General features: G+C 41.3%; 1 protein-coding gene across 2 annotated transcripts in view; it reads right to left on the bottom strand.

The window, feature by feature from the left end:
* gabrb2b (gamma-aminobutyric acid type A receptor subunit beta2b) overlaps nucleotides 1-21,687 on the bottom strand; it is a gene marked incomplete at both ends in the record, with an annotated part of 139,674 nt that overhangs the window by 35,717 nt on the left and 82,270 nt on the right. For both annotated transcript variants that reach the window (XM_084073194.1, XM_084073195.1), the window contains one exon: nucleotides 3,191-3,273. In XM_084073194.1, the coding sequence (XP_083929320.1) occupies nucleotides 3,191-3,273 (83 nt within the window). The remainder of the gene's footprint in view (nucleotides 1-3,190; nucleotides 3,274-21,687) is intronic.

The raw sequence follows: 21,687 nt of genomic DNA, 5'->3' as shown, positions 1-21,687 counted from the left end.
CAGCACAAATCAACAACAGTATACATCCTGGACAAACAGCAGTGCAAACAACACAACAGCACAGAGGGGAACGTGTAGGACCAGATGAGGCCAAAGCCAAACACAGGAGCTATCATCATGCCTATACATGAAACTGCGATCCCTGAATACACTCTGCAAACAGTACAGTAACATCCGACTCACTCCCAGAGGGGTGAGAAGCTCATTTTGCTCTTTCGAACTCATCTGCGACGAGCGGAGCAGGAGTGTGCCGTTGTGGCAGATGTACAGTATGTTAGTACAATCAAATCACACCCTAGAGAGGGTTTATACTGTAGTTACTCCAGATAAAATAGATAAAATAGCATTCTAATTGTGTCGAGCCTTGAGTGCTCTCGTAATGCAGATTACATGGGAGACGTTGGTCGGTGAATGCTACCGCTGTGGGCAACACTTTGGTCATCACACCTGTTCTGTAAAATCAACTTTAAAGGGATAGTTCACCCCAAAAATAACTTTTTTTCTATCGATTAGTAACCCTTGAATTCATTGATTTGTTTTGTTTTTGTCGCATTCCTAAGACGATTTGATGACCAGCGAACCGTTATAGGCAGTGGTTCCGGTAGGAGACACAAATGAGACTCATTGTGTCTCCAAAAAAATATCCATGAAATCAGCTCTTTGGCTCCAGGGAGCATCTATACTGTAATGTACGACGCGCATTTATTTTCCTCCTCTGTGCGTCCTCCTCATTCAACAGGCGACAGACCATTGAGAGGCAGGAAAAACAAGGACATCTTCAACATGATTAATCCATTAAGACCATTAAGTGTCATTTTTTGATTCCTTTGGCTATTCAAAAATAGCAGATCTACAAGCTCATAGCGCGGCACCGAGTGCCGCGCTATGAGCTTGTAGATCTGCTATTTTTTCAAAAATCGTGAACATTTGTGCAAATCATTGAAGTTATAGTTTTTTAAGGCGAACATTTGAAACCCAAACCTTTGCTTCTGGGGATTCAACATGTCTTCTAAATCCTGACAGTTTTTTGAAAAAACCTTTTTCATGTTAAGGACCCCTAAAATTATATGTATTTGGCCGCGGACCCCCATCTCAAAATATGTTGTTCCAGGGACCCCCCAGAAGCAAAGATTTGAGTTAAAAGGTTCGCTTTAAAAATATATATTTATTCAATGATTTGCACACATTTTCACAATGTTTCAAAAATAGCAGATCTACAAGCTCATAGCGCGGCACTCGGTGCCGCGCTATGAGCTTGCAGATCTGCTATTTTTGAATAGCCAAAGAAATCTTAAAATGACACAGATGCGTTCCCGGTCTTAATGGGTTAATATTCCACTACGACTTTCGTTGCATTGCGGTAATGTGATGATCATAACAAAATGCGTGAACTTTCTGGTGGGAACTGAGACATAGTGGACTCATCGCTCCTCGCACAAAACACCTTTGCTGATTCAGCAACAACCCGTGTGCTGAGAAGCTGGTTTTCAAACTTTTGTCTCAAACAACTGGGGAAAGGTCAGAAGGGAAAGGATGAAAAAGCCTGATCCATAACCGAAAGTGCATTGGAAGTTATACTCAAGCTGTCAAAACTTGTTCAAACAGACGTTCAGTGGCTCAACGGCTCAACTGAGGCCAAGAAAAAAAGTGTGTGGGCTCATCAAAAGTTAACCACGTGAACCCCTGGTGTCCCTGTTCTGGGGCATTATGTCATAATAGGCGAACGTTTTGGCGAAAAATAGCAGATCTGCAAGAACACGACACGCAGCGAGCTTGTAGATCTGCTATTTTAGGCTGAACGGTTTTGGCGTAGAGGGAAGAAAGGAAAGGAGGGGAGGACTCCGGTCAACAATAGAAGAAGAAGAAGAAGAAGAAGAAGAAGAAGAAGAAGAACACACACACACACACACACGCCGATACGCAAACCCTAACCATAACAGACACAGGCAACCGTATCCCTTACCTGACAGTGCAGTTAAAAAGAAAATAAAAATGGAGGAAGAAAAAAAAAATTGATAAAATGAGTCTATTTGTTACACACCCTCGGTACACTGGAAGCATGCAGCATGTAACGATATTTCCATTTTCCTCGAGACGAACGCAAAACACAAACAACACATCGTGTCAGCAGCTGACCTCCAAAAGAAGCCGCAGCACCCCTAACCTGTCCAAGCCACAAAGGAATGAAAACAAGACTAATAGGAAAGTGTAGTTCAGCTGGACCCTGCACACAGGAGTGTTATTTTGTGATCTAATTCTGTTCGGCTTGCAGGGCTTGTGCACTGGAAGTTGAGTCCTTTTTTCGAAAACATCTACTGTAGCTACAACTATCGATTATTTTTTTATCGATAACTTTTTGAATGAATCCAATAATCGAGAGGCAAGGGCCTTTTATATCAACAAAATCGATGATAGCAGTGGTGGAAGAAGTACTCAGATATTTTACTTAAGTAAAAGTAGCAATACAACAATATCAAAAATACTCTGTTACAAGTAAAAGACCTGTGTTCAAAATGTTACTTGACTAAAAGTACTAAAAGTACTAAAATGTTTGAAAACAGTGGATCTTCAAGCTCACAACGCGGCGCGTTGTGAGCTTGAAGATCTGATATTTTCAAATAGCCGACCTATGTATAAAATAGGGCTACATTGGTTAATGTATTATTTATAATATAATAATGTATATCTGCAAAGTAACTAGTAACTAAAGTTATCAAATAATTGTAGTGGAGTAAAAGGACTATTTTCCTCAGAGATGTAGTGGAGCAAAAGTAAAAGTATTCGAAAATGGAAATCCTCCAGGAAAGTAAAAGTACCTCAAAATTGTACTTGAGTAAATGTAAATGTACTTAGTTACTTTACACCACTGGTCGATTAGTCTGATCAAACAATCAGACGGCGTACAACAGTGTCGACTTAAGAATTGAAGAAACTAATCCAGAAAGATGTTAATGCCTGACACATCACTGGCTGTGGCATAATGATGATTCATTGAGTTTGGGGTACAGGTACATTGCTGGCTGAAGGGATGGCCGCGCGTGCTTCAAGAGTGGGCAGTCTGCCAGTATAACAGACATTCACTTTTCTAGGCCAGCCCCAGGGTCTGGTAGAAAAACAAAATAAGGAAGGAAAGAAACAAGGAAAAGAAAGAAAAGACCGAATGAAAGAACCAAATGGACGAATGACTCACAGCTCTCTATCTCCAAAGTGCAGTTCTGCTCGTCCAGTGGGTATCTCCTCAGGTCCATCATACAGGCAGCGGTGGTGGTGATCCTGGAGAGAGACAAAGCGCACACTTTTTAACCCATTAAGACCTGGAACTGTGTCATTTTTAGATTTGAGCTAAAAAGCATTATTTTACACTTTGGGCTATTCAAAAATAGCAGATCTACAAGCTCGTAGCGCGGCACCGAGTGCCGCGCTACGAGCTTGTAGATCTGCTATTTTTGAAAAATCGTAAAAATGTGTGCAAATCTTTGAATATATATTTTTTTAAAGCGAACATTTTTAACTCAAATCTTTGCTTCTGGGGGGTCCCTGGAACAAGATATTTTGATGGGGGTCCGCGGCCAAATACATATAATTTTGGGGGTCCTTGACATGAAAAAGATTGAGCACCACTGATATAGAAACATACGTTTTTCAGAATACTGTTGAGATTTAGGAGACATGTAGAATCGGATTCAGGTCTCAATGGGTTAAGACTAATGCAAGTTTAAAAGTTTAAAAGTTAACAACATCAACCCTAGTATCCCTATTCTGGGCATGTTATAATAGGTGGACATTCTGCAAAAATTGGCAAACATTTGGTGAAAAACAGGTGAGCATTTGGTGAAAAGAGAAGATCTAAAAGCTTGAGTCGCGATGCATTATGATGAGCTTGTGTCTGCTATTTTCACTAATTGACATTCAATAAAGTATATGTAGCCTATAGGGGTTAAATGGTTAAATCAGACCGACACTAGTCCGATACAAACCAATATGTGAGTACGCTCCCTAGGTATAAAATAGGGCTAAAGCGGTTAATGTATGTTTTGTAATAATAATCAATAATCTACAAAGTAACTAGTAACTAAAGTGTTCAAATAAACGTAGTGGAGTAAAAGTACAATATTTGACTCTGAGATGTCGTGGAGTAGAAGTAAAAGTATTGGAAATACTCAAGTAAAGTACAAATACCTCTACATTAAGTACAGCACAAAAGTAAATCTACTCAGTTACTTTCCAAAACTGGCACTGAGGGTGTAACTGCATCAGTAATTTGCCTTCAACCTCATGGTCTGTAAGAACCTCAGGGATGCAATGTGTTCATGTTTGTGTGAGTGTGTAATTCATATGTGTGGGGCAGGGGCCATTGATATGAATTCCATTGGCCAAAGTCAGATAAATTGTTAAAACTCATTGGATTTCATATACGGTTACGCTTGGGTTTTTTGCAGTCAAACAGTGTGACACGACTACTGCGCTGTGCACGAGTGCAAGCACTCCAGCGAAACCCCAAAAGGGTTCACACAACAAGTCAACAAGTCGTTCAGTCAAGTTGTTCTCCAGTGTAGACAAAGACACCACAGGCCTATACTGCCCTGCCAAGGTAAAGAGCAGTAACTACGTTTTTGGACACGCCGACTTATTTGTGTATCCCAAAGGTCAAATTAGCCTTTGTGGTTTTGTGGGATAAACAATTACCTCAAGAACAGATGCAAAATTAGTGTAATATCACTTATATGCCGATATCTCATTTGGCTGACCAGTTGAATCACTTTTAAAGACATTTTTCAGTGATTTTTTTTTTTCGTAGTTACTGCTCTTTACCTTGGCAGGGCAGTATAGCGTACTTATTAGTCCATAATTGCACAAGTGCAGCAGACGGTCAAAGTGGCATTAAGCGCAAGAGCTCCCCACCTCCAACCCGCCCCGCCCCCCACCCCTGACTCAGTCATTATCTCCAGCCTCGCGGCCCTGGGCAGATAACTGCACCCTCAAGACAAGGGCACATGCTGCCACTTAAGCCATTAAAGCCGCAGGAACGCATCTGTGTGTAACCCACTTTCTACCATTATTTTATACTTTGGGCTATTCAAAAATAGCAGATCTACAAGCTCAAGAGGTTGTACATCTGCTATTTTCCTTTTTTTTAAATCATGAAAATGTGTGCAAATCTTTGAAAATGTATGTATACTTTTGAAGCGAACATTTTTTAACTCAAATCTTGCTTCGGGGGGAGGGTCCCTGGAACAACATTTTGGGTGGTCCTTGACATGAAAAAAGTTTGAGAACCACTGATATTATAGCAACATAAAAAAAAAAAACTGTTAGGATTTAGAAGACATTTGTAGAATCCCCAGAAGCAAAGATTTTGAATATATAAAATGTTTAAAAAACATATATATTCATTTGCACACATTTTTTCACATATTTTCAAAAAAATTGCGGATCTACAAGCTCGTAGCGCTACGAGCTTGTAGATCTGCTATTTTTGAAAAGCCCAAAGAAATAAAAAAAAATGACACAGATGCGTTCCTCGGGTCTAAATGGGTTAATCGCTTCCTGCTTTTTATAGCCTTGTCGGGATTGGGCCTCCTTAGCGTAGCCGGGTGCCCATATCTTGTCATTGCATATAGATAAAGTTAATAGCATGATGAGGAAGATGATAGCGCTGTCGGCGAACCTCATGCTTGGATCATCGTTCGGATGGCAGTTTAGACACGTTTAAGATAATCGCCGCCCTGTTCCACAATCACTGTCTGCCACGACGGATACTTAGGGGACCCGGTCACAATTAATGAGATAGCAGCCATTAAGTGAGTTTAGACACGAGTGCATGCTCCTTCCTCAAGCTCCTCCGACCGACTGCCAACGCTCTACGAAATCCTTAAACTGTCGAGTGAATTAACATAGGAATGAGCCTAGATGCATATCAATAGGTTCTATGCACAGCAGCCATACTGGGAATGAATTGGGCCCCTTCCCTACTTCCTTCACAGGTGTTACCAATAATACTAATTAAGGCTCTGTTCCATTTAGTGTGGCATAGTTGTCTTATTTTCAAGGACCCCCATAACTCTGAGAGTGTACAAATGGATCCAAATGGACCCTTACGGTCCATTTGGTTCCATTTGTACACTCTCAGAGTTACACACCCACCATAAGGGGCCATTTGGGAACCAAAATGGAGTGTTTCCAGTGAGCAGACGCGTCGCTAGGTCTCTACTAGGTCGGGGGCTTAGCCCCGCAGGCAACGGGCACATGCACGCGCACGCAGTGCCGCGGATTTCGCGGATTTGGGTGCTTTTTTACCCGTTTTTGGTTACTTTATTTCGGTTTTAGGGTTAGGGGTAGGGTTAGGTTAGGGTGATAGATATATAATTCAAAAAAAAAAAAAAAAACTTTTATTTTTTTTATTTTTTTTATTTTTTTATTGGTGGCTTTGGATAAAACATTGGTGGCTATAGCCACCGAAGCCCACCCCTAACGACGCCACTGCCAGTGAGCCAACATGCACTATATCAGCACCCTGACCAGAATGGAACAGAGCCTTCATTAGTATCATTTGTAACACCTGTGAAGGAAGTAAGGAAGAGGGCCAATTTCTTTCCAATATGGCTGCTGTGCATAGAGCCATTGTGTGACCTGTAGCCTAGGCGTTAAGGGACATGCGCGTGACGGCATTAAAATAGAGTGCAACCACTTCCCAAATCACCAAACACAACCATGTGTATCAGTGAACGTGGATACTGAGTAAACAAGCCTTACATGGTTCATGCTACCATTTCACGTGGAGGCCCGGGAGGGGGCGTTTAGGGATTACAGGGCAACGGCTAACGCTAATCGCTGTCCCAGTTCCAGCATTGTTTGGATAATCTCTATTGGGCCCTACCTGAGAGAGGTAAGGCTCAGCAGAGGACAAAACTCCCAGGGACAGCAGCATGGGGAATCATCAGGCTGGAGAGATAACAGCAGCCGTGATGATACAACTATTAAATTATGCTCTGATACCGAACACACACCAGGCCATGGACTGGATATAGTGTTCCAACATGGTGACATTTCGTCAGGGGTTTTAACCCATTGAGACCTGAAGCCGATTCTACATGTCTCCTAAATCCCAACAGTATTTTGAAAAACGTATGTTTCTAAATCAGTGGTGCTCAATCTTTTTCATGTCAAGGACCCCCAAAATGATATGTATTTGGCCGCGGACCCCCATCAAAATATCTTGTTCCAGGGACCCCCAAAAGCAAAGATTTGAGTTAAAAATTTGAGTTAAAAATATATATATTCAAAGATTTGCACACGTTTTCACGATTTTTCAAAAATAGCAGATCTACAAGCTCATAGCGCGGCACTCGGTGCCGCGCTATGAGCTTGTATATCTGCTATTTTTGAAAAGCCCAAAGTGTAAAATAATGCTTTTTAGCTCAAATCTAAAAATGACACAGTTCCAGGTTAAGGAATGGATTATTGGAAGTTGTGCATTATTGGCCAAGTTTACTTTCAGGAGTCAGCTATAGCTGACTTTACAGTTTGACTCCTAAGCATGTGCAACATTGTAACATCTCCTACATTATCCAAATATAACAATAAGGACTGCTAAATCAGGGGGGTATCTTCACTAATATGTGGGATGTGTAACAAACATTCGGTCAAGATACTAAATGACACTGCACCTGTATAGTGGTAACGTGCTGCGACGCACCTAAAGTTATTAAGAGGTTGGTGGTATCTATCCACACACAGATTTCTCTTGGCTAGAAATACATATTCAGTCAGGAACACTCACGTCAAAGTAGATTTAACCATTTATTGCAACAAATGGAATACAGTTAAGCTTGGTGTTAAAGGCTCCGCTATTGGAGATATTTTCTGAATTTTGTCCAAGCAGCATGCTAAGCAATATCAGGGAATGTTAAGCAAAGCCCCCATAGGGATACAATATCAAACAATAAGCAATACATTGACATATTAGTTAGTGAAATTTAGCAGATATAATATCACAAGTATTTGAGCCTATGCCAGACTCTGATCAAAAGGTGGAGGCTGGGGTGGAGGAGGCAGCTAAGCAGCAGTGAAGCAGGCAGCAAGACAAGCAGAGACCTAGTGAATGCAAAGCCGTATTTAAAGGAACCTCTTTGTTAAAGGAGACACACCATGAATTTCACTTTTTTTTTATTTCTTTGGTATTTTTTTGGCTCCCCAGTGTCTCTTGTACCCCAAATTTTTTTTTTTTTAACATTCATTCATTCATTCTCATTTCAGAGATTTTCAGAATGGGCGTGTCTGAACAGGCCATCTCAGAATGGCAAGTTTGCTTACATCACGAAACTTTCTGCCCATGTATTTTGACAGACAGAATTGCTCAGTACCGCAGTACAGCACCCCTCTGCCCAACAGGACGTTTTGGTATTGCAGCTGAAAGTGCTTTATAAGCCTGAGAGAATTGACTTGGGATGAGTATATCTGATCTGGTGTTGATTTAGGCTCAAACCTTTTGAAAATGGTTTGAGGGACATACACCATATGATATTAAATATCAAATATATTTTCTAAATTCATGGTGTGTCTCCTTTAAGGCATAAGCTTAGCCTGGTTCCAGCCCATAGACCCCGCCCACTCTCTGAGTGAGCTCCTCTTGGTCTGGCATTATAATGTCAGCCTATGGCTTTTCGCGATCGAAGAGATACCTGACAAATCAGAGTCGGAGGTGGGAGTGGTCTAGCGACAAGCCAATCAGTGAATATCTGCTAAAACAAGCTGTACGATGACGTCAGATGTAGGCGGAATCGGGAATCTCTTGTGATTGGTTTAGGGAAACTCGAATCCCCTCCCCTCGCGGAATCGCGGACACTGCAGCCAATGTCAGACTGAAGCTCCACGCAGCTTCTGTCTGATAATCAGGCTAGCGCAAGCTCTGATTGGAGTCTGAATGTGTGACGTAACGACCAGCAGAGCTGTGAATGGGGAATAGGAGGCTAGGCTGATGTTCACGCCGGCTGACCGACAGCCGATTACAGCTGAGGCGTGCAAGACTTCCGTGTCCTGCATGAACTAACGCTATGCTTCATTGTTATGACTCAGCAACCTATGTCTTGTAGCTATAGAATTGCTGGTTTGCTGGTTATTCATGATTAAGTCAATTGTGTCAGTGACATTGTGAATGGGTGGACGATTAGTTTAGTAGCGTTGTCTGTTTGGCCAAGTGAGTAGGTCACAGCCAATTAGGAGCATCAGCTGACTGATTGGTTGCACCTTGTATGAGATATCTCGCCTCTGTCTGGAGAACATTTATGCCAGTAGTAGCATTGATTATAGAGACATGGAATGTTTACTGGTTTTTATATTCACTGTTTTCACAGCACAGATGTCTTAACCCATTGAGACCTGAAGCCGATTCTACATGTCTCCTAAATCTCAACAGTTTTCTGAAAAACTTATGTTTCTGTATCAGTGGTGCTCAATCTTTTTCATGTCAAGGACCCCCAAAATGATATGTATTTGGCCGCGGACCCCCATCAAAATATTTTGTTCCAGGGACCCACCCAGAAGCAAAGATTTGAGTTCAAAATGTTCGCTGTAAAAATATATATATTCAAAGATTTGCACACATTTTCACGATTTTTCAAAAATAGCAGATCTACAAGCTCATAGCGCGGCACTCGGTGCCGCGCTATGAGCTTGTAGATCTGCTATTTTTGAATAGCCCAAAGTGTAAAATGATGCTTTTTAGCTCAAATCTAAAAATGAGACCAGTTGAGTTCCAGGTCTCAATGGGTTAAATTAACAATAAACATTTTTCATCAATCTCAGGCATGTGGACATGTAATTAAAAACAATGCAGCTGAAACACATGATAACACACTTTACAGTTACCTGCACCAGTCCTTCACAGACATACAGCGCAGTAGAATGAAGTCTCTCTTCTAACTCTTCTAACTTAAAGCTGCACAGCAGCTGCAAAACGATTCGGCACAATTGTCCATCACAATTGTCCATCTGTGACTCACAAGGTTTTGCTGCGCTTGTTGTTTGTTTATGTGTGAAAACCCATGGAATGTGAAGGTAAAGCCACAGTGGGAGGTGTTCTTTGTTATGTTGCTTGGGCTCAGAGCTGAAGCTCCTTGCAACTGCCAAAATGACTCGAGGACGGAGACTGAAGGGCTGTAAACTGCTGGCACGACACTATACACAATATAGTCACTATATGAAGTGAATGTACGCAGTAACAATCTTTGAAATCTCAAGACACTACAGAAGAGTTATATAAAACAGTACGACACTGTATGCTAGCTCTGGTCCATAGCGTTATGGTACTTTCGATCCTTTCCCCTCACACCCACGGTAGCGCAGGCTGCGCAACCTCTCGTCTGTAGTGAAAAGATATACACTTTTGCTACTCCCCAAAACAAAGACGGTTTTATGGAGTTGAAAGCATACTCTACTTAGTGGGAACACTCTGAGCCCCCCCACCTCATGTCTAAAATACACGTTTTGGCCAGAAAAGAAAATATTTCACCAGAAGGAGAAGGTTATTCCACTGCCCCCTCTACAGATCTGTTTTTTCCTTCCAGTGAAATATTTTCTTTTCTATAGAAAAAGTGTATTTTAGACGTGAGGTGGGGGCCTCAGAGTGTTCCCACTGAGTAGAGTAGGCTTTCAACTCCATAAAACCGTCTTGTTTTGGTGAGTAGCAAAAGTGTATCTTCTATTTTCTTTACTAAAGACGAGAGGCTAAGCCGCCTGTGGTGCGTGCGCAAAGGCTCGGAAGTCCCATAGCGTTAAGGAGAACTCCTTCTAACGCTACATGGACCAGAGCTAACTGTATGCATATGACATAATAACATAACATAATATGTCATAATTATGTCATATGCATACAGTTAGCTCTGGCACTGCATATTATGCACTGCCAGTGAGTGCCTCTAGATAGGCTCTATGCACAGCAGCCATATTATCACTTCCTTCACAGGTGTTACCAATGATACTAATGAAGGCTCTGTTCCATTTAGGCTAGCACAGTGGTTTCCACGACCCCCATAACTCTGAGAGTGTACAAATGGAACCAAATGGTCCCGTAATTTGTACACTCTCAGAGTTACACACCTGTAAGGGGCCATTTGGAAGCCCATGAGGGTCCCTGGACTGTAGACCCACTGGTGTAACAGAGTGTTTCCAGTGGGCCAACATGCACAATATCAGCACCCTGACTCTGTTTGACCAGAATGGAACAGAGCCTTCATTAGTATCATTGGTAACACCTGTGAATGTCTTCATAATATGGCTGCTGTGAATAGAGCCTATTGTGTCATGGCATGGATCTTTCACGGGCCCTAATGGTTACAAACAGGAACGGGTTGATGTGGAAGCCTGAGGAGGGGCCCGTGCTCCCAAGAAAGCCTACCAACAACAATGACAGTGACAACTATGCTAACGAGATAAATTGTCTAAAAGAAACATGTTTTCCAAAATATCTAAAGGCACCATACTCTAAATAAAATAAAAAAACATTCTGTAATCATTTGAAATGGTTTGCCTGTCACAGCTGCGATGCACTACTTTACTTCTGTAGTGACGTTTTTTTCCCCACGTCAACACCTGGACCTAGTTATCACCCCTGCAGTGTTAATTAACAAAAAATGTCTCAAGAGTTATCATTTTCTCGTCAAGTTTTTCACGGCGGAGGCACTCAAAATGACAAATGGAAATCCTATTATCCCAGACCAGGGCCCGAAATGGAGCTGTCATCAGAAACACCCGAGGTTCCCATTAAAACCTCGGGTACCTGAATCTATGAAAGTGTGCCTCCGCTCAAAGATCAATACGTCTCTAGATGATTATCTTCATTTCGACTGATCGCCTGGAGGGACATCGTATGGACAGCTGCGACCGGAGCTCGACCCTAAAGGGACAATGTCCCTGTGAAGTCGACCCTTTTTGACCGAGCTATTTTACTTTCTGCGCTGACAGACTGCATCCTGGGACACAATCTAAGGTCTTCCGGGCTAATAGAAAAGGTCAACTCAATTTCAGAACCAGTCAATTATGAGCAGGCTGGGGGGTATTGCTTTTTAATGCTCACACCAGAACAATACAATACACCTGCAGTGTTTTTGTTTTTGCCCCGCTATACAGTAATTTGCTTGTTGATGGAAACAAGCCCCTCTGGGATTTTTTGTGTCATCCTTTTAGCAAGAGTTTTCTTGACTATACCAGTATCAAAACATGTTATTAAAAGCTGCCCACCACCACCAGAGTCTGGGGGGTTTGGATCCGGCTTTGTCGAGCGTCTATGATATGTATAGTCAAAGATACAGTATGCACACATTTCCAAGACTTTAAAAAAATAGCAGATCTACAAGCTCATAGCGCGGCACGCTTATACATCTGCTATTTTTGAATAGCCAAAGCTAAGTGGTTAAACTAATTGTGACGGTATGTTAACTCATTTCACTGGGGACCCCCTGGTACCCCCCCCACCACTGGTGGTCCCCGGACCACTGGTTGAGAACCACTGATTTAGGCCTATTGCTGAAACAGAATAAAACTGCTGGCTTCATTCTAGTTTACCATCGGTATGTGATTTACAGAATGAACAAATTAGATGCACAGTTACTGTAATCCCATGAACCTGCATGAAATAAGAACTTTATAAACTTAAGTAAAAGTATCAATAGTGCATTGTAGAAGTACTCTGTTACAAGTAAAAGTCCAGAATTCAAAATTTACTTGAGTAAAAGTAAAAAAAAGTATTGGCAAAAAAATATAAAATATAACCAAAAGTAAAAGTACTAAAATATTTGAAAATAGTAAATCTACAAGCTCACAACGCGTCGCGATGCGACGCGTTGTGAGCTTGTAGATCGAAAAAGTTTTTTTGTAGATCGAAACTTAAAGGAGACAAAAGGTGTCTCTTGTACCCCAAAAAAAGATATATTTTTAACATTCAGTCATTCATTCTCATTTCAGAGATTTTCAGAATGGGCGTGTCTGAACAGGCCATCTCAGAATGGCAAGTTTGCTTACATCACCAAACTTTCTGCCCATGTATTTTGACAGACAGAATTGCTCCAGAATTGCTCAGTAGCACCCCTCTGCCCAACAGGACGTTTTGGTATTGCAGCTGAAAGTGCTTTATAAGCCTGAGAGAATTGACTTGGGATGAGTATCTGAGTGTTGATTTAGGCTCAAACCTTTTGAAAATGGTTTGAGGGACATACACCATATGATATTAAATATCAAATATTTTTTTTAAATTCATGTTGTGTCTCCTTTAAAATGACAAAAATATATGAATTCAAAATAAATGGAATGAGGAAGGTACTGTAGTTAAATCCTGAACCTTGATTATGTCAATCGCTGACTGTGTTATTCCTGTTATCTTCCTTCTCTCTGTGGTGCAGATTGATCTGGTCACATGATCACTTCACAACACTTATAATGAATGGCCTCTCTTCATGTAAACGATAGAGATAGATCTCTGACTCCCCCCCATTGAAGGAATTGCAGACATAAAATGACAGGGAGGCCCCCAGAGTCGTGTCAGTGAGCTGGTCCTTGTTGACGCAACTTTCATAGCCTGTCGTTATAACTTCCTCCGTCTATCAAGACCTCCATAAGATACTGAGACCTCTTGTTGTTTAGTGACATGTAGGTGGGGAAGTGTGACCTAACCGTTGACATTTCCTATGAAGCCCATGTCTATAATGCCTTAAACAGTAAAAAAAATATATAATATCTATATAGATATATATCTATATCTATATATCTATATATATATATATATCAAAATATACTTAATGTACCAATAGTAAAAGTACTCATTATGCAGAAGGTCCCACTTCACAAGTTTTCAAATGTATAAGAATCCTTTGAAAATAGTAAATCTACAAACGCATCGCACAGTGACATGTTGTGAGCTTGTAGATTTGATATATTCAAATTGACAACGTATACAGTACAGTATATAGGTCTGAAGAGGTTTTGTAATAATAATCAAAAATCTACAAAGTAATTAGTAACTAAAACATTTCAAATAATTATAGTTGAGTAAAAGGTACAATATTTGTCTCCATGAGCTAATGAATATTGCAGTTTTATGAAAAGTATTCTTCTGCCCCTAATTACATAAACTAGATGTCAGGGCCGCTTCGTGGCCCTCACATCTAGGCCCGATCCGAGGTTGGTCCAAACAATGTATCGTTCAAGTTCTCCCCTATTTACTTGGCTGGTGTCTTCGTGGCTCAAAGTTAAGACACCATCGCTATTGCACCATCGTTCAAACTCCTTATCGTTCCTAAACATTTCGACTACACACGCGATCATGCGAAGTCCGGCCCCCCTGGCCTCTCCTCCCTCCCCGCTTTGCTTTGCGGCCCTAACCTCTAGTCCCAACCTCCCAACCCAACCTCGGTCATGTGATAAAGAGGTCAGACTTCCTGTATCTGGTTGCTATGGCAACCTGCCAGATCAGGCCTGAGGGTCTGATAGGCAAATCAGAGAATCAATCAAGCCGAGAGTCTGATCACTGATCGAGGTGGGGTGAGGAGCCTAAAACATAGCCATAGCTCTGATCAACAGTCTGTGACGGGTCTTGGAGGCATGTGGAGTGATCCTATATAGTAAGATGCAGTGTCATATTTGTGTAGTGGGTGATGATATGCTTAGTTAAGAGTCCCCTGATATAGATCTAAAGTAAACTAAAGGAGAAGAAAGGGAGTGGATAATCATTCAGATTTGAACACAATGGACTTTGTTTCACTGCTGCCTTTGTTGACTTTTCCACAGTTGTTCAAAACGTTGCATTATAGAGTTGCCTCAGAAGTTGGCAGACAACCTTTTGTGTGGTCACAGTGTACGTTCCTACTGATAAAGAGAGTTGTTTTTGATGTATAGACCAACACTTTCCAGCTAACAGAAAACTGGATGTGATATATACACACATATAGAAGTTGCTAGTATTTACGTACGTTGTGAGAAGAAGCAGATGGGCTTTTTGGTTTCATTTTTGGAAAAGGTCAGAAACTCAGAATGAAGGCTGAAGTCTGTGTTGATAATCTGTCTGTCTGCTGCTCTGTCTCAAGGCATGGACATCATGGAGCTCAGAGACATGGTGGTGGAGCTGAGGGTGGAGTTGAGAAACACTACCGCTGAACTGCAGCTCCAGAAAGACAAAACGGCTGATTTGGAGAGAGATAATGCAGGTAAGGTTAGTATGGATCATGCTTAGCTTTGGTCCATAGCGTTAGGACTTCTCCTTAAGAAGATGATTGCAGGTGAATTCACAGAAGAGCTTGTCATGAAATCATGATGATGTATTAGGCTTTTTTGTTTAGTTTTTTTTTTTAAAGGTCAGAAACTCAGAATGAAGGCTGAAGTCTGTGTTGATATTCTGTCTGTCTGCTGATCTGTCTCAAGGCAAGGACATCATGTGGATTGAACTGAAGGAGCTCAGAGACAAAATGGCTGGAGTGGAGAAAGATAATGCAGGTAAAGTACATATGGATCATGCTTAGCTCTGGTCCATAGCATTAGGACTTCTCCTTAAAGGAGACATCCGGGCATTTTCAGTGTTATCTTTAACGTGTTGCTTAGCACTCACCAACATCGAAAGGGTCGTTGCGTTAATCTCATTGAGTCCGTGTCGTCCCGTCTAACGACCCCCTCCGTCGGCATAATGGAGGCGCGACGATAGCCCAAATTCGCCTATTTTCACAAATGCAAAGTCTGTTTTTTTTCTCCTAGTAGTCATTGTGGAGTCTCATGATACCATAACAGGCGCTGAAACTTCCGACGAGCTAACTGCTAATGCACAACGAGCCAATGCTAGTTGCTTATTTCCCTGCCTGGCAACACGAGTTGCCAGGTACTGGGAGAGAAATAAGCAACTAGCAGAAAACTAGGAGAAAAAAAACAGACTTTGCATTTGTTAAAATAGGCGAATTTGGGCTATCGTCGCGCCTCCATTATGCCGACGGAGGGGGTCGTTAGACGGGACGACACGGACTCAATGAGATTAACGCAACGACCCTTTCGATGTTGGTGAGTGCTAAGCAACACGTTAAAGATAACACTGAAAATGCCCGGATGTTTCCTTTAACGCTATGCGACTGTACGAATATTTTCCCTCATGTGAACGAGAGCACGATGCCTACACTTAAGTAAAAAAAAAAAAAGAAACAACTTACAGAAACAAATGCGGTTTTAAGGTGTTGAAAGCCTACCCTCCGGGGTGGGAAGAATCTCAGACCCCCACCTTTTATGTAAAATCCACTTTTTGGCCAGAAAATAAAATATTCCAATGGAGAGAGAAATGTTTTAGTTACTCCAGTACCGCAAAGTAAACACATCTGGTCAATAGCATTTTTAAGTGATCTTTATCCCTGCTGGTTTCAGTCCTAAATTAAAGTGATCTTTATCCCCACTGGTTTCAGTCCTAACTTCCAAACTGGCAGCCATGGAGAAGACTGTGATGCCACTAACTTACAAACTGGCAGCCATGGAGAAGACTGTGATGCCACTAACTTACAAACTGGCAGCCATGGAGAAGTCGATGGAGGATATGATGCTACTAACCGCCAAACTGAAAGCCATGAAGAAGACTGTGAAGCCACTAACTTCCACACTGGCAGACATGGAGAAGACTGTGAAGCCACTAACGTCCAAACTGGCAGACATTGAGGAGACTGTGGAGCCACTAACATCCAAACTGGCAGACATTGAGGAGACTGTGAAGCCACTAACTGCCACACTGGCAGCCATGGATGGGACGATTGCAGGTGAATTCATAGAAGAGCTTGTTATGAATCCATGATGATGTATTGTTGATGTTTAACCACTTGAACCCCAGCATTCATATTCTGGGTGGAGGGGGCATTTGCCAAAAATAGCCCATCTACGAGCTCACAACGCGATGCATTGTGAGCTTGTAAATATTCTTGAGATTTGGCGTAGACAGAAAAAAGCTGTCCAAGTATAGAGCCAACTCAGGTCCACTTGACTTAAGTCTAGAGGGTCTAAGTGGTTAATATCCATTTTTTGCAACCCTGAGCTCCAAACGTATGTCATACTTGATTTGTCCCTGATCGTTGAAACAATTCTCACAACAATTTCACACGTTTCTTTCGGAGGTTGGGCTTTAAAGACCCTGTAAACAGGAAGTACTCTGACCCAGTATGAGTAGGCCTACAAGCAGTATTATGTATTCATTTTGTGTCAGTCCACAGAATGTTATAAACCACCCAGCAAATGAGTTGTTAAGTATGTGGAGACAATGGTTTCAAAGTCATGAAAATTAAGCTGTACTTTTTCTGCTAATGACTATGGGCAGTGTCCACTGAAGGCAGTGAAATAATAATTTTAGCCAAAAGATGGTGATGCAATAAGGTATAGCATGACACACTATGGACATGATATTCACACTGTGTGTGAGCGCTATGGACATGATATCCACACTGTGTGTGAGCACTATGGACATGATATCCACACTGTGTGTGAGCTCTATGGACATGATATCCACACTGTGTGTGAGCTCTATGGACATGATATCCACACTGTGTGTGAGCTCTATGGACATGATATCCACACTGTGTGTGAGTGCTATGGACATGATATCCACACTGTGTGTGAGCGCTATGGACATGATATCCACACTGTGTGTGAGCTCTATGGACATGATATCCACACTGTGTGTGAGCGCTATGGACATGCTATCCACACTGTGTGTGAGCGCTATGGACATGATATCCACACTGTGTGTGAGCGCTATGGACATGATATCCACACTGTGTGTGAGCGCTATGGACATGATATCCACACTGTGTGTGAGCTCTATGGACATGATATCCACACTGTGTGTGAGCGCTATGGACATGATATCCACACTGTGTGTGAGCGCTATGGACATGATATCCACACTGTGTGTGAGCACTATGGACATGATATCCACACTGTGTGTGAGCTCTATGGACATGATATCCACACTGTGTGTGTGAGCGCTATGGACATGATATCCACACTGTGTGTGTGAGCTCTATGGACATGATATCCACACTGTGTGTGTGAGCACTATGGACATGATATCCACACTGTGTGTGTGAGCGCTATGGACATGATATCCAAAGCACTCCTCAGCTCAAAAGGCGTTCTCTGTGGACACGGCCCTTTAGGCTACACATTTTCACTTGCATATAAGATATCTCAAAATTACTATCGTTATTAATGTATACAATTAAATGTCTCTGTCTTTTCATTCTGTACTTACAGAGAAGCCAAACGTTGCTTTCTGTGCAAGTTTGAATGCGCCAGGAATCACCGGTTACGTCGGACCTTTCGGCACCGATACTCAGCTGATCTACAAAACAGTGGTCACTAACGTCACTTACAACGGCCAGGGCTACAACCCAGTTACAGGTATGAGGAGGTGTGGGGGGGGGGGGGGGGGGGGGGTCTTTCTCTCATCCAGTGTTACATTTGACAGCACATTTTTATTTAGTTTTAGTCTTTTGAATAAAATTCCATTTAGTTTTAGTTATACTTTGGTCATCTGAAATGTTTGACTTTCAGTCTAGTTTTAGTGTTTTTGTTTTACAATGTTTTATTGATTTTATAACATTAAAGTGCATGGACAAAACAGACAACCAATCAGGCTAACTAAATAACAAAGAAAAAGAAAGGGGGGGGGGGTCTAGTTTTAGTTGACTAAATATCAAAAGATTTTAGTCGACTAAATCTACAGTTGATTTAGTCGACAAAATGTATTTGATAGCATCGTAATACTTTATATTATTTTATATTTATATTATAAGTCTAGCTTAGTTTTTATTTAGCTTCCGTCAGTGAAAAAAAAGTAGTGGACAAACCTTTTTGGTCATATTTTTTATTTTATTTTTTTTACTACATTTTTATCCCACGATTTTGTAACCCCATATTGTTTCACCCAGTGCTAATTGCCTATGTAATCCTGGGCGCTACTCTACCTCTGCCAACCTAGGGAGACAAAACAGACAACCAATCAGGCTAACTAAATAACAAAGAAAAAGAAAGGGGGGGGGGGTCTAGTTTTAGTTGACTAAATATCAAAAGATTTTAGTCGACTAAATCTACAGTTGATTTAGTCGACAAAATGTATTTGATAGCATCGTAATACTTTATATTATTTTATATTTATATTATAAGTCTAGCTTAGTTTTTATTTAGCTTCCGTCAGTGAAAAAAAAGTAGTGGACAAACCTTTTTGGTCATATTTTTTATTTTATTTTTTTTACTACATTTTTATCCCACGATTTTGTAACCCCATATTGTTTCACCCAGTGCTAATTGCCTATGTAATCCTGGGCGCTACTCTACCTCTGCCAACCTAGGGAGAGCCCAAGCTGAAGCTCATGCCTCCTTCAATGCATGGGGAGCAACCTAGGGAGAGCCCAAGCTGAAGCTCATGCCTCCTTCAATGCATGAGGAGCAAGCAGGCCGCTTCTTATCACCCGACAGGGGGGAGTTTCCCCGGTTGGACGTAGCGCGTGGAAGGAACACGTTATTCCAACCAGTTCCTTTCCCCTCCATCAGGCGCCCTGGCTGACCAGGGGGAGGCAATATAGTGACCAGGATTACTGCATGTTTTTGTGAGGGTACCTACCCTAGGGAACACAACTCCACACTTTGGTCATAGTTTTAGTCGTCAAAATGAACACTGATCTAAGAACAGTCTGGGTCCGGACCCATTTGTGGGTCGTGAGTAAATACCCTTTATTTTATGTTTCCTACATTTTGTTTTAATTATTATTATTTCAATATATATATATATGTTTTTAAATCCCTCAAAATGTTTCATAAATAATAATAAAGTAAATATTTATCAAAGAATTTATTGAATAGATAACAAAATCTAAGAAATTCTATGAATCAGGGAAAAAAATAATAATAAGTAGTGAAAATAGCAGATCTACAAGCTCACAACACGTCGCGATGCAAAGCGGTGTGAGCTTGTAGTGAGTAGTGAGTGTTGTGATCTGCTATTTTCACTAGTTGTTTGGGTCCTGGCCGGGGAGACATAAAGTGTCTCTTTTGGGTCTCGAACTAAAAGGTTTGTGAAGCGCTGGTCTATAGTGTCACTGTATGTATAAGTGTTCCTCTTCTGACGCAGGTTGTTTCACAGCACCAGTCAAGGGAGTCTACTACTTCAGATTCACTGTGTTCCACACTGTCAAAGGAGAATACATGGGAGTAAAGCTCTACCACGGTGACCAGATGATCCTGTACAATAACGAGGTAGCTGATGGCCCTACCCACATGTCAAACGCACTGATTCTTCAGCTGCAGAAGGGGAGTGTCGTCTCCATGCGTCTCATTGGAGGCTATAGACTTTATGATAATGAAAACAAACAGAACACTTTCAGTGGTTTTCTGCTCTTCCCCATGAAGGAATAGCAGCTTTTATGTCCGCTTTGAAATGAATGGCTCAAATAATGATATGAACTGAAGGCCTGGTTACAGTGAAGTAAAAGATACACAGACACACGACATAATGTACGTCTCTTTGGTCATGTTTTGACCAAAAGTGAGGTCTTCTTCTTGCAAAACTAGAATAAAAGGATATGGTCTCTGTCGGGTGGATACCTCATATGTCCAAAACTGTTATTTTTTCAGGATTCAAAAGCATCAAAAGTAGCAGATCTACAAGCTCAAAACACGTCGCTTCACGCCACGTTTCGAGCTTGTTGATTTGCTACTTTTGATGCCGTTGTGTGATCAAGTAGGCCGTTAATTAACCAAAAAAAAACTAAAACAGTTAGAATATGGAGATGAGAGGTTTCTGCCCGACATGTTTTGGTGAAATGAGGGCTTTTTTTTATTGTATAAATAATAATAATAATGTTTATTTGTATAGCACCTCTCACATACAATGTAGAGCTTCATCTTAAAATAACAAATACAATAATGGCAGAATGAGAAAATAACTATATATTGGAAAACAGAAACATAACTAAGTGATCTTTTGTGATGTACTGAACTCGTATGACGCACACTGCTGAAGAGTTGATAAAGTTGTTGTTTATTTTTTGTTCTCTGAGCAAAATAAAGATGTATTCATCTTCATCATGGTGGATCAAGTGTGTGTGTGTGTGTGTGTGTGTGTGTGTGTGTGTGTGTGTGTGTGTGTGTGTAAGTCTATACGAACACAATTGGCCTGTGTTTGGGGGGAGGGAAGCCGGGTGGGGAGGGTAATATTTGTCACTAACACTAACACATATTTGTCACTAACACATATTTGTCACTAACACATACACATATATGTGTTAAAAAAAGGGGCAAAAAAAACTATTGAAGTATTAAATCAGTCAAAGATGTATCTGGGATGTTTATATTCTATGTGCGCGGGAACATTACTCCACGAACTGACCGAGTTTAAACTAAAAAGGATCCTGACCCTTGCCCCCCCCCCCCCCTCTCTCCAAAAGGGTTTAATATAATCCAAATGTCTAGCCTGCCAATAGGGATGCCATTATTTCATCCAGCAGCAGTGCCTTTCCCGACCTGCAACCTCGCAGGTCTTTGGAGGTTGAATCGTTCCTGTATAGGTAACCTTATGCTATGATACACTGGACTTGACTGCCTGAAAACACCATCAATATGTTCATTTGCAGCCCTTAAATTAAAAGGCTAATTGTGGGTAGTTTCATTTGCAAGAATAACAACATA

This window comes from Gymnoscopelus microlampas (genome assembly GCF_963454915.1).
Source record: "Gymnoscopelus microlampas genome assembly, chromosome: 12".
In the NCBI taxonomy this organism is placed as follows: domain Eukaryota; kingdom Metazoa; phylum Chordata; class Actinopteri; order Myctophiformes; family Myctophidae; genus Gymnoscopelus; species Gymnoscopelus microlampas.
This window is presented reverse-complemented; position numbering and strand designations above follow the sequence as displayed.